Below are 13,704 nucleotides of genomic sequence, written 5' to 3' on the forward strand. Positions count from 1 at the left end.
TCACAGAATTTTTAATCATCCCCTATGATCAGTCTGATGATACTAAATAAGCCCCATGAAATATTCATGGATGGATTGCTGTTGTAAAACCACCAAATGATAGACCTTAACACTCTCCACTCTGTGCACCCTTGCTACTGTATAGCCATGGGGGTTCTATCTGACACGATGGCTAACTCTCAGGGAAGTAATGAACTCAAATAAATCACTAAACAAAATGTGATTATTGCTAGGTTATTTTCAGCATTATGTCTGTGCAAAACATGTGGTCTGGTTAGCTTGCCTTTAAGCTGGCGCATTGCACAACAGAATTAACCTCTGGACACAGCATAAAGCTTTGGCAAACAATTCAGTAATGTAAGATGAGTGGAAGCTTTCTTGTCATATGCTGGGGCATGTTGCAGTACCATGTTGTGGCTGGATTCCTTATCTGGCTTTACAGTGAAACCAAACAATGCACCTTCCAATCTGCACATATCAGGCTTGTGTGGAACAACATAATCCCTTCCCTCTGAAAACAGAACTGTAATCAGATACAACTGGAAGCTGTAGCTTGTGTTAAGGAATCCAGCATTGGAATGATTGAATCCAATAAAAAAGCAAAAGCTGTTTGCTGCAAAACATTTTTATTCCTATTATTAAATGAGAGCTGCAAAGTGTTCCCATTTTTAACTAGGAGTACATTCTGCTGCCAACGCAGACCATGTACGCATCACTGGGTAAAAACCTCTATATAAAACACATCTGCCATCTGTCACATTTTCAACTGACTGGTCTTCTTCATGAGGTTACTGCTAAATTAACTGGGCCAGAAAATGAACAGGGCGTTTAGATTTTTGTCTTTGCATATAATGCATACTCTGACAATAATTCCCGTGTAATATCTTTTTGCCAAACTTAAGCCATTTTCACAACAACAATGGTGGCAAAATACCAACACTGCAATACTGTCACTGGTCACCAGCATCGCATTCACACCACCAACCAACAGTGTGAGAATTCCGCATTATGCAGGAATTGGGTCTGGATTATAGATGCTTGTGAATTATATGCAAAGGGAACAGTAACATGCCCACAATTCTCATAATTGCTCATGCTACATGTCACATGGTTAAGCACTTTGATCATGTCTCCTGATATGCAATAAACCAGTGTTCCAATATCTGCCAGTTTTCAACACAGAAGGTCAATGAATATCAAATGATCAGAAGCGAGTTGATTATATTTACCCATGCAGGGGTGGAGGGTAGGGGCACAAAAATCAGTAAAACGTTAGCAGGCTTGATATTACTCAAACCAAGTAAGAGGAAGAAAAACAAACGTTATTGCACTTTAGTCTACGTCAGCGAGTTACATCTGCTGGGTGGAGTTGCCGTTCCAAGTGTTGTTGTCATCCTCACTGTCTTCCTGTGTCCGCAGCCTGCAGATTTTGCCATCTCTCTTAAAGTCCTCAGGTCGCTTTTCTGGAAGTCGTTTACGAAGAGATTCTCTGAAAGACGAGTTTAATTAAGACACAGTCCTGGAGGAAGTTTCAGTTTGAGTTGAGACTTATTTCAACTCCAGAAATACATCTACACCACAACTCATTTGCGTGTCACAGATTTACAAGCCCAAATCTTATTTCAATACCTAAGGCATGTAACCGCTCAGGCAGTTACCTAATCGGAGACCTACAGCCATACTGGCCAGCTGGCTCAGCAACAAAGAGGACCTACCTCTTTGGTTCGCTGGATGAGGAAGAGGTAGGACCAGAGCGCTGGGGTGGAACTGCGGGAGAGGTGCCAACAGGTGGAGGACTGCCAAAAAGGAAGCTGCTGATGAACCTCCACACAGCCAGTAGTGGGCAAAAGAGAGACCCCAGCAATGCCCAGATGCCCCCTCCTCCCGAAGACTGCACCACAGCGTTGGAGGGCCGTCCTGTCTGCTGCAGGGCCAATCACAGAGCAGTCACACAGCATGCAACAGAATAAAAACAAGAGCAGGAAAAGGCACTACTCAGAAGCTGGGACTATTTCACTGGATCCTCATCTTTTGCCATCTAGCAGTAAAACAAAGGATCTGTAAAGATTTCAAGGAAGCCACCAAGATAGTGTCCAATAGTGTGTTAATGAGTTAGTGAGGGTCTCTACTGTGTTATTAGGCTGCTCATTCACAGCTAATGTGCAACACTTGAAAAACCTTTAGGGTACACCCCTGAAAAAATGAAACCCAGAGAAAACATTTATTTGGGCGTGAAAGCCATGTATTCTTAAATCTGCATTCCGAGGGTCACCACACTGGTATGTGCTCAGTACATCCAAACAATTGCTCTGGATGCAACAATGTCTCAGAGAACTGTCAACAGGTTCAACTTTTAAAGTGTCAGGGGCAGAGTAAGCACTGAGGGTGTGCACTGAGGACAGCGTGCAGTTGCAGGGGGTGGAAACTCACAGGCAGCAGTACAATGGAAGCACTGGGAACCAGCTCCAGCTCCAGCAGGGTCCTCTCTAGGTCCTCCCCTGTGAACTCCCTCCTGGGGAACATGGTCGCCAGAGCAAAGTGGCCATACCTGTTTCCTACTTCCTGTGAGGAGAAATCAATACCCTTTTCTTAACATAAAGGAACACAGTGAGAAACCAAAACCCCAAACTAGCAACCACTGACTTCTGCTGTTACTGATTGGTGAGTGATAAACCGCCTAGACAAAAATAAACGTAGGTAAGTTTACAAAATTTAAATCTGAAATTCTACGACATACGGCTCAACCCATTCTATCATTCTAGCTTTGACTTGTGGAGTGAAAGTGCAATAACCCACACACTTCACAGGATTCAATTAGTCCTCAATAAACTTTGTGCTGTTATCAAGTTTTTACAGACATCCCTTCAATTATTTATTTTTCAGAACAAAGTACCAATAGGGATGTCATTTACGATGGTATGGTGGAAGGAGACAAGAGCAATAATTCTATAGTTCTAGAGGTCTGTGCTTTGCTGAAAGGTGTTCAGGTAATAGTGTCCTCCTATAGTGTGAATGGCCAGTGAGACTCAAAAGGCAGAAATGAGTAACAGCCAGGCATGAGGGAGAGGGGACAGAGACGAACCTGAGCTGCAAACTGCCAGGCCTCCTGGAGTTTCGCCTCTGATGGGAACTGGTTGGTGAAGGAGGAGCCATCGGGGAGACGGAACTGTATTCTCGCTATCGCACTGCAGTAACAACACACACGGGGCTAAGCGCAGGCCCAATTAGCACAAGCTGATCACACTTCAATGTGCCGATACACCAGGGTCAAAAACAGCACCAAAATAGTAGCGGAGTTTGTAAGTTAATCTGTGGTTAATATGCTAGCCACTAAATTTAGTGCAGGTGCACAGCCATCCGTTTCTCAGATCTCTTCTTTCACTTTCTGAAACGAGGTCATTTTTAAAAACAAACAGCTTTCAGGACTGTTCATGAGAGGTTGTTTTTAAAACTCTGCAGTAAGCACGATTAAAGGGCCAGCTAATTACAACAACGAAATATTGTACGGTTAATAGACACAGAGGCAAAGCCCTGCCACTAATAACAGATCTAAAATCTAACAATTTCTTCCTTGTTCTGCAGGCATGTTTCAAGTTTGTCCATAAGCATTTAAGTTGTTGTCCAGAGAGAGAAACAAACAGAAACGGCCTTCACACTACATCCGCTCCACACAGTGGTGGAGGAGGTAAAACCAGTATGCAGTCGTGTTATGATGTTAGGATGTTGAGGCTGCTGTCACGGGCTGGATCACTGAGGTCTGTGGTGCGTACCTCCTCTCTCTCGGCGACGTGTCCTTCCTGGCCGCCTGCTCCGCCCGCTGGGACTCCAGCGCCGCCGCCTTGGCCGCTTCCACCTCCTCCTGGCTCCTGCCATACCGGGATGCCCTGTCTGCCCGGTCCTGTGGGAAGCAGACCCACGTTGTTAACGTCACTCACCACCCGAGTCACTCCCCGCTGACACACGAAATGGAGGCCCCATTACGCAACTCAGGCCCCTATAAACAGAAGTATGAAGTAGCGTCTACAGTACTAGTCTTGTGACAAGGCCACTGGGGATACATTACATTACATTTTACATTGAAGGCATTTAATGCCATTAATAAATGGCATTAAATAAATAACTTTAAAAAAAAAAAAAAAAAAAAAAAATTATCCATTTATACAGCTGGATATTAACTGAAGCATTTGTGGGATAAGTACTTTGCCCAAGGTTAGAGCAGCAGTGGCCCAGTGGGGAATCGAACCAGCAACCTTTTGGTTACGAGTCCTGTTTCTTTAACCACTATGCTACATTGCCACCCCAGCGTAAACCCAGATACCCAGGCAGGTCACCGCTGCATTTGAGCTGGACTGCTGAATTATACAAATGACCAGTTATTCATCATGCACGAGTAGCACAGAAATGTTCCCATCTATGAGACTCACACCAGCAGCACCAGCAAAGCAAATAAATTACAATAATAATGACTGTGCCATTACTGGGTTCTGCATGAAGATGTCAACCGAGAAAACATAAGAACGACAACAGTGACTGTGTTAGCAGAGTGGGTTGGACGGATCTTGCCCCGACCGGCATCCCTCACTCCCAGCCTGGACTGATCCTCACCATGGCGATCTGCTGTCTGACACGCTCCCTGGCCGCCTTCTCTTCCGCCTTCTCCCGGTTCCTCTCCTCCAGCATGTGCTTGGTCCTCTCCTCCTCCTGCTTCCTCTTGTAGTGCAGCATCTCTTTCCCCAGCTTCCTGCGCTCCACCTCTTTCCTTACTCCACTCTGTGCAGGGACAGCAAGCACCTGCTTACACACGGCTGTGCATCTGAAAATCGCACTGTGTCTGAACTGAAGTAACATCCCTTATCGGTTTCTCATGCTGTTAGATTCGCCTTATTCAATTACACATTCAGAACATTTTCACAAAAAAAAAAAAAAAAAATTTGGCACAAAAACAGGAAAAAACAGGAAAGCTATTTGCACCTAACAAAATACAAATTTTATGGTTTTTCTGATTCCTTGTTCTCTGGTTAACATTGCTCAAAGGTGCCATTCTGAAATGACTATTATTTGTGTGAAAATGCCTATTCTTATTAACCGGATCTAAATGAACCACATGCTGCTGAGGGTTTGCCTGTCTGGGGGGAATTACCTCTTCCTCTTCTCTTTTCTTTTGTTCCTGTCGCTGTTCAAGTTTCTTTGTCAGCCTAGAAGGAGTTTGAGAAAAACTGAATGAGACTTTCATAAACGCTGCCTGTCAGTAATAGAGCATTCCAGAAACTTTTCCTTGCAAACCCACCTCTCCACCTTGGCATCAAGACTCTCGTCCGTCTGGGAGGTCAGGGACACGTCATCCGACGACACACTCCTGTCTTCACCTGGAGTCACATGACCTGAGGCTCCACCTTCCTCCACAGATGTGGACAGGGATTCTGAGAAAATAGCAGAAGGAAGACGTTGTGGATAAAGCCAATTAGAGCACATACAGAGCTATGGACCCTCTGGAAAAATGTGATGCGGAAAAATAGCCAGGTTGCTACAAACCTACCTTAAAGGAGGCAGAGATGTTTCTACAACAATCTGATCAGTTGACAAACATAATTAAGACAGTAAGCTTGGTTAAAACGAGCAGAACAGAATCAGGCATGTCTATCAATAGGTACAAGTGGCTGTGCTCTACTAGTGCACCTACCTTTGGGAGCGGCTGATGATGCAGTACTAGGTGGCAGTGTGAGGCCAGGCTGGCCGTTCGGAGGAAGACAGACCTGCGGCATGGCCGGCTCTGGGGTGCTGGGGGGTGTGGAGGATGCGCCTATCTGCGCCTCTGTCCCTGCCACGCCCAAACCCCCATCTGGTACCCCCATCTGCTGGGCATGCATCTGCCCAAAACAGACACAGTCCGTCCAGGTCACTGATGGTCACAGGAAGCCTATCACATCGCCCTGCTCCATAAGGACAACCTAAAGGGCCATTCTCAGTCAAAAAATGTACCTTGAAAAATCTCAGGTAATTACCAGGTCTTAATTTGGGCTGTGCTTGGTACATGGAAACAAAAAAACAACTTTTGTGGATTTAATTTTCAAACTCTTCTCCTTCAGCGAATTTAACATCGATTTCAATCAAAGTCCATTTGGATATTAAAGGTTATTAATAACTGTAAGGTTCAGACTTGGTTACTTTATGTGGATGACCACACAATCTGCATGTTGCTTCAGCACACACAGGCTTGTGAGCATTCCTGTACTCACTGCTTGGATACGCGACCACTCAGGCTGGTCATGATTGAGTCTGAGGGCTGAAAAGGGGATCTGGATTCTGGATCGCACCTGTTTGGCTTTGATGATCCGCTTCACCAGTTCCTCTGCAGACACACTGCCAGCGATCACCTCAAGGGGGATCCCGTTTTCACCTATGAAGAAACTGGATGGGACGCAGACCACAGGATCTTTTCACAACGCATTAAGGGAAATTAAACAGGATGAGCACTGAGACTCTTGTGAGCGATTTTGGGAGGGAGACCATCAGCATTCTGAGGTAAATAGAGAAGTCAAGGTTTTCTCTTCTGTCCCTTAACCACAGAGGGTTAATCACTGTTTCAAACAGTCGTATTCACAAAGCACTGCACCTTACCTCTCAGCTGCACCACCGAAAAAGGATACAAATCTGAGAAAACTGCACACACGTTTCACTGCAAGAAAGACAATCAACCATCAGTTTCAAAAGTGCAGTGAGCAATGAAATACACTTCTACTACCTATTCATAACCATCCTCGCCAGAAAAAAACTAAAGATAAAAATCACAAAGCCACATATCAATAAAGAAGCGTCCCTTTGGAGAAATTAAAATACCTGTACATCCCTTACCTCTTGGTGTCTATTTTTATGGCCACACAACAGCGGCCCGCGGTCTCGGCCACTCTGTCATCTTCCCAACTCGACATCAATTGTTCGGACTGCTCGTCGTCTCCTGAAAGACAGTGTCCGGAAGCCCGGTGTTATTCACAGACATGTTAAAACTGACGGACAGGTTGCTTAATTCCAAAGTTTCTCCTATCGCATGTCTGCTTCTTGCTCTGGGTGATATGGATACAGTTTACACATCTAACGTCGTTTGCTCCCGACAACGGCGTATGTCATCAGAGAGGGACTTTCGATAAAATCAAAAGGACTTTTAAGAAGTCAACTATTAACTTATCTTAACAGTATAGCTATATAACTAGCTAGCTAACTAGCTTTCATAAATATGCTACCCTATCACACACATTACAAAATTACGCATTATAAAAACAGATAGTCTTTTTAGCTAGCTAGCTATCTTCTTGGTATTCAAATACTCTATAGCTAAAGCGTATTTAAGCAGCTACATACACAATGATGACTGAGCTCATTTTCTGCTCGGCCTTTTTTGATTAACACTCGTCAGCTAACACGCTACTCATGCTTGTATTAGCTGTCCAGCTAGTTAGCTAACGTCAGCTGTGACAGCTAGCAAGCTAGCTACTCAACACTTGCTACATTCTCTTTTAACTGTTGCTAGCTAGCTAGGTGTACGTTACCTGTAATAACGACGACGAAGATGGCTTTCTGCTCTTTGGCTGAGACAATGGCAGCAGGAATTGTGCCCTCAAACCAAAGCATTTTTCCTAAATAACGTAAATCCCCACTTCTAAAATGGACTTCTCTTTTCACATCGATGTTGACTGGAAGCGTCAATCTCGCAAGATTAGTACACGTAAGTGAAGCCGACACATTTTGCTTCCATGATTTATAAACTTCCGGTTTCCAGTTCGTCAAAATAAAAGTCATTTCCGTATCTGTTTGAAAATGTGTTCATCATTTAAGGTTTTAAATTAATCAGTGAATTCATCGAGCATTATTTGCTATATTTATGAATCCTTATGCTATTTAAAACGATGAAGCTCACCTTTTTGCAAAATTTGTATCTAAAAGGTAGACAACTTTATTTATGGAGAAAAACAAAAAGTGCATCTAACCATGTTACGCTATGTCTGCCTGCCCAAACTACAGTAAACGTCTCACATGCATATCTTCTTGTGGAAATTTATTTATTTATTTGATGAAAAACTAAAAATGTCAATGTTGCAATGGTAAAAGGTGTTAGAGAGTTTACGTCTCATTTTTGTGAATAGATAAATGATACTTTGTACTTTCATGAATTATTTACAAATATTAAGGATGCTGTCCTCTTTTTCAAGCCCAAAATAACATCAAATACTTGAAATGAAATACAATTTAAACAAGCTACCATGCAGCATTGAGAGAAAATGATAATTACACTGATGAGGCTTTGGATTTTTGGAATCGAATCGAAATTTTTTGATCGAAAAGGCCCAGATTCAAATAATTTCTGGCCTTCCTGCTCAACTGTCATGATGACAACTGGTTTGTCACCACAAATAGAAACAACTTGGAGGACTGGCTACAGCCCCTTTAAAAGCACTTGATTTTTATGTTCATCGAGTTCAGGTTTTTCCATTGTATCAGTAATCTGGGGATTTTCCAGTTCACAGTGGCTGCAACCCTTAAATTCCCTATAATGTGAATAGGTGAAGTAGCCGGCCACCGAGGAATGCAGGTAGTGACTACATATGACCAGAAGATGGCACCATACACATAATTATGGTTTATTTCTGCAGAGCCAATGTAACGTGTTTTTCTGTTAAATATCTAATATAACAAAGGGTTAAGAAAGAATAAACGGTTATTTCATACTAAATTTCTATATTCCCTGGAGAGGGAAAGCACCATTTTTGCCATTATGAGTTCAATAAGAAATGCTACAACGTGACACTGAAACTTAAAAGAAAAACATTTATTCTTGTGTACTAGAATAAGAGGATTTGCAGTCTACTGAGGTGCGAGGAAGCTGTGTCCACCAAACTGGTAGCATATCTATCAAGACCCTGTCTGAATTATGGTATAGGAAGGAGTTTATTTGACATGTTCTCATTTAATCTGATGTTGCTTTAGGAATACAGGTGCTTATTCAAAGTACTTTTGTTATTATCTGCCCTTTGAACAAATTTTGGGGCAGCTGTGTCAATTACATACTGTATAATTGGTAGTGCAATTAATTTTCTTGGCCCCATTGAGCAGCTAATTGCTTTTAATAAAGGAAAGTATCAGTCTACATTAGTAATGAGTTTTCAGGGCTAGAATGAATACACAAATTACACAGTGACCTTTACTGTTATAACAATACCACTTCCAAAAACACGAATCTGACTGCAACAATGAAATAATGGCAAATAATTAAGTGATGTCAAATTCGGACCAGTTTTCATTGGACAGCTGAGTCATTATTATTAAACCAGGTTAGTCTGAACAAAACAAGCATAGATATGTTCTCAGGATCATCGCTGGGAAACACATTTATGCTACACAGTGGGGTTTTTGTGGTGTGGTGATAATCTAATGTTTAACTTCTGGGTTAACCTTTCTCCAGGAGATGAAATTCCTTTCTTCTATACATCTTGATATCAGACCGAGAGGAACATGGCAGGGAGCTGATCTGGGCACTCTGAATAGCACCTTCACAGTCTGACAGAAATGGCAAAGAACTGGCTGACTCCTGGATTCTCAGCTGCCCTTGATAAAGCCCTGCTTTGTTCATAACTCTATGAGCACTTATGATTGCAGCCGGAGTCACTGTGCTCGGGAACATGACCTTCCCTGTTGCTAGGGAAACTAATGTTGCATTTGAAAAAAGGTCAGGGTTATGTCAGGGCACCTCAGGTATTTTTTGCACCAGTGTTTTTCACCAGCATCTCATCTCACTTGTCTCCTGCTTAATTACTCCCTTTAAAACATATTAATGCTGCATAGAGGTACTTCATGTCAGAACACAAACAGTGGATGGAAGGAAAATACCTCATAATGGTATCCATCCCTATGCTTAACTGTGAATTGTAAAAGGGTGACTGAACAATCATCTGCCTCACTGCTGTAAAGCCGAAATGTCACGCCACCCACCTCACCACTGCCTCCTCCTCAATTTCCCATGGAAACGAGACTGTTTGCCCATGTTTTTGTTGCTAAAGATAACTGGAAGGCAGGCTCAGGTACAAATCAGGATAAATAGGGCATGGATCTGAGAGGTTAATCACTTTGCATTGCACATTTGAAACCAATATAATGAGAAGTAGCAGAACAGCACTTTGCTTAAAGCAGCAAAGAGAACAGCAACCAATGCAACGGCTCGACAGTTCATTCATGAAAATGGCAGACCTTTGAGGAGAAAAGATTTCCTGTGCTTTGAAACCAAAATCGTCAGAACAACAGTCCCCCCCGGGTGAAAATGGAACAAACACTTTCCATACTTCTTTGAACTCAATTTCACTGTCATGTTCACTTTCAGATTTAATAATGTCTTAATTACTCTGTGGTTAGAACTGAAATCTTTAACACAATGGCTACGAGTCTACTTGTCTATAAATTCCATGAAACGAAATATAAAGACTGAACCGTGATAATGTATCTTTATCATAGTCAAGTGCTTAAAAATTTTTTGTATTTTAAAACGGTAATCTTTAGTACCTCCATTCATGAAGGTACACTCCAACCGGGGGTTAATGTAGCAGACGGCTTTATGAAAATTTAACAGACATGATAATTAGTAAGACATGATACCTACCATAGAGTGAAATAACCAGACACCAAACTACATCTCTCTAACAGGAAAAAAGAAACTTCTGGAAATCAGTCATTCCTTATTGTTTTAAAAATATTTTAATTGTCAGTATATCACAGAACAGTTCTCCACTGGTGACAGACAGAAGGGCAATCGCAGGTGACTTACCAGCATCCAAATCCCTGGGGAAAAAATGCGAACCCTCCAGATTCTGACAACACACATCATTTGGTGTAAACATTTATTGGTTTCAAACTGAAATAAAAATGACTTGCACCAGCAAACACTGTACAGCCTTTCCGAATCCACACATTTGGGGGAGAAAAGGGAAAACAAGAATTGTATTCAGTTGTATAAATGTGCAAACTGACTTTTCCAGTGCCCTTTCAAACAAGATATTTTAAAAGATTTTTTAATGAAAGATTTGAAACGACTGGCCTTTGAGAAATGGGAGAGAATGGGAGAGGAGAAGGAGAGAGGTTAAGGCTGAGGATGGCTAATATGTTTCATTTGGGAACTACTGTTTTTCTTAACTTTTAAATTAAGTTAAAACCAGGAACACTGAACCAGACTTTTACTCCTATTTGCACCTATCACCAGCATAACATTCAGTGTGAAGAAAACTGACTGAATTATTTAGGTAATGTACCAAGTATTTACAAGGCTGGGTGGGGTGGGGGGTGGGGGGGGGTCATCTTCTCATTGTTACAGGCGACACTGGGGGTGTCCTCTGGGCTTTTTTGAGAATGAGACTACAGATTCCTGACAGAAGGCACAATAAGAGACCCGTTCTACAGCATGAGGATGACCCCATTGGTGGAACATCGAGTGGCCATCAGGAGGTGGGCCCTGTAGGTCTCATCTGGTGGATCCTCTTTTGAGTAAAAACAAAGGCAGGCCAGAGAGTGACTTGGGGGGGGGGGGGGGGGGGGGGTAGAGAACACAGCTGTACAGCCCAACTTTGGGTCTGACACAAGATTTCACAAATATGAAACAGAACTTAAAAAACGCACATGCTGCCTTTTCATGTTTGCTTCATTCTTTTTCTTCTTTTTTTGAATATTTGTGTTGGAATCTTTTAGTTGGTTCGGTTTTCAAATTGCATGAACATTACAAAGACAACACGTTGCCAGAAAAAAAAAAAAGAAAAAACTCTCTACAACTCAAATGAAAACCAATTATGTCAAGCCAATTCAGTGAGTAACAGGAAACGGGGAGTGAATGTGACAGGAAGTGACTGGTGCTGGAGGTGGTTTTGGTGGTAGCAGAGGAGGGCCGGAGTCCCGCTCTGTGGAAGTCAGGCCCCCTTACTGGGAGCTCGCCCTCTCTAAGCTGTGAAACTCAAAGTGTCTCTTGCTAGTTCTCAGTTTGAACCTTGCCGGGGAGCTGCTGTGTTTGTGGAGGGCGCTCTGCGCGGCGTATTTGGAGGGAAACATGGCGAGGATGGTGTAGGTGGAGGCCAGGTCGCAGGAGGACTTTGAGCGGTCAGCGTTGGCGTCACTGTCGCCGTCCCTGTCCCCGGGCCCGCAGTGCGGCCGTGGCAGCTGTGGCTGGCGATCCGGCAGCCACTTGACGGTGGCGCCAAGTTTGCACAGTTCCCCGAGCAGCGCGTCCGCTTCCAAACGGCTGATCCCCTCAGGCAAATCAGTCACTTCCAGGACTCTTCCGTTTACTGCGCGGGGACAGAAATGTCACACTTCAGCACAATCAGACGGCTTCGTGACGCGCTGTGAGACTGACATAACTCTGACAGCTGTGTGAGTGAAGGACTATTAAACCCACTCATACACACTTGAGTTTGCATTTACTGTTTTACATTTATGATAACTCTTGTCAAGTGTCATCCCCAGAATACTTATATCTCCTGCTCTGATACTTCGTCTGATTGGATAAGAACTTTGGTCCCAAGATTCTGCACTTTCAGTTTTCATTCATCTCTCAAAACAGAAATGTTTTAAAAGTTAAATGGAAATAGCGGAGAGGTGAAAACAGGACAATGGCACAGGCGAAATAATAGCTGAATGATCCTGTGATGAGGTCCCTTACTATTACCTGCTTCACCTACACTGAGATCTGTAGACAGTGCCTTCCTCGCTGGCTTCTTCCCTTTGCTCCCTTGCCGAATTCCCATAGGACCCTGGAGGGGAAGCAAGCAGACGTTCTGGCTCAAACAATGCAGCTTCAAATGCGAGTATTACTCTTCCTCTCATGCCTGCTGCTTTCCCTGAGACGTCTGAATGTTAAACTCAGAAAAATTCACACCCACATTGTGGAATAAAGGACACATACAACAGTGATTCTTCAGACACAAAGTTTATTTATATTTCCCTTGTTGCCATTTCTTGGTACCATCAAACGCAAAAACTGCCCAGTGGTGCTGCAGCCACGGCGTGATCCTGAAAGCTACCTAGTGCCATGGTGTAGTGTTTTGTGCATCACTGCCCTCCCATCTCCTTTGAAAAGCTTTCACCTGACAAAGTACCAATTGCTCCGAGTGCCACCTGCCACCACACTGCTCAAACCAAGTGTACAGGAGTGACTGTTTGCAACCTTTCCTAGATATGTTTTAAACTGAGGCTAAAAAATTCCTACCCCAATGTGATGGAACTAGGCGCTGAACAGCGCCCCCTGCAGGTTGAGGTAAGTGAGGCAGCGTGCCCCTGCGACTCACCTGGTGGTTGGGGACCATGTGGGGGCCGTGGAGCAGGGGCGGACGGATGGGAGGGGTATACTGGAGAGGCTGCCCCAAAAGAGGGTACCGTGCATCGCCTGGGGGGAGGGAAATGAGGGAAAGATTAACATGTGAGGACCCAGGGCAGGCTCAGTCGAGTACAAATCTTTGCTAAATTCCTCTAATTTACAATGCCCAACTCATGGATAAGATTTGTAACATGGATAAAATGGGTATCCATGACGCTACACGTAACAAATCACCACATACTTCACTTGAAAGATTGTATCCCGTACATGGTCTCTATGAAACAGAAACGCATAAAAGGGTCTTTGTTGGTGAGGAAGTCTTAAACTAAACATATCAAAAGGAGATTGAGGAGATCTGCAATCTT

At 43.4% G+C, this 13,704-nt stretch overlaps 2 protein-coding genes across 14 annotated transcripts in view; both read right to left on the bottom strand.

The window, feature by feature from the left end:
• Positions 1–1,009: 1,009 nt before the first annotated feature.
• LOC118788988 (UBX domain-containing protein 4-like) lies at positions 1,010–7,738 on the bottom strand. 2 transcript variants are annotated; one of them, XM_036545242.1, is made up of 13 exons: positions 7,545–7,738; positions 6,853–6,955; positions 6,648–6,676; positions 6,315–6,433; positions 5,681–5,867; positions 5,288–5,420; positions 5,141–5,195; positions 4,606–4,770; positions 3,771–3,898; positions 3,083–3,185; positions 2,431–2,562; positions 1,716–1,921; positions 1,010–1,489 (listed from the first exon to the last, which is right to left on the bottom strand). In XM_036545242.1, the coding sequence occupies exons 1-13, from the start codon at positions 7,624–7,626 to the stop codon at positions 1,351–1,353; spliced, it is 1,581 nt and encodes a 526-aa protein (XP_036401135.1). In that variant the 5' UTR covers positions 7,627–7,738; the 3' UTR covers positions 1,010–1,350. The 2 variants fall into 2 exon arrangements, with proteins under 2 accessions (XP_036401135.1, XP_036401134.1); XM_036545241.1 differs by having other exon boundaries at positions 1,716–1,924.
• Positions 7,739–11,689: 3,951 nt separating this feature from the next.
• LOC118788787 (R3H domain-containing protein 1-like) overlaps positions 11,690–13,704 on the bottom strand; it is a 31,462-nt gene continuing 29,447 nt past the window's right edge. For 11 of the 12 annotated variants that reach the window (XM_036544856.1, XM_036544858.1, XM_036544864.1 and 8 more), the window contains 3 exons: positions 13,311–13,408; positions 12,692–12,776; positions 11,690–12,311 (listed from right to left, as the gene is read on the bottom strand). In XM_036544856.1, coding sequence (XP_036400749.1) covers positions 11,947–12,311; positions 12,692–12,776; positions 13,311–13,408 — 548 coding nt within the window. In that variant the 3' untranslated portion in view covers positions 11,690–11,946. The remainder of the gene's footprint in view (positions 12,312–12,691; positions 12,777–13,310; positions 13,409–13,704) is intronic. The other variant, XM_036544866.1, reaches the window with a different exon arrangement.

Source organism: Megalops cyprinoides, chromosome 14 (genome assembly GCF_013368585.1).
Source record: "Megalops cyprinoides isolate fMegCyp1 chromosome 14, fMegCyp1.pri, whole genome shotgun sequence".
NCBI lineage: Eukaryota > Metazoa > Chordata > Actinopteri > Elopiformes > Megalopidae > Megalops > Megalops cyprinoides.

Excerpts from the sequence above, each read along its gene's own strand:
- LOC118788988 (XM_036545241.1), bottom strand. The coding sequence starts at position 7,626 with ATGCTTTGGTTTGAGGGCACAATTCCTGCTGCCATTGTCTCAGCCAAA. Across the intron at positions 6,956-7,544 it reads CTTCGTCGTCGTTATTACAG|GAGACGACGAGCAGTCCGAA; the intron begins GTAACGTACACC and ends ACTGTCTTTCAG. Across the intron at positions 3,186-3,770 it reads ACGTCGCCGAGAGAGAGGAG|TGCGATAGCGAGAATACAGT; the intron begins GTACGCACCACA and ends TTGTTACTGCAG.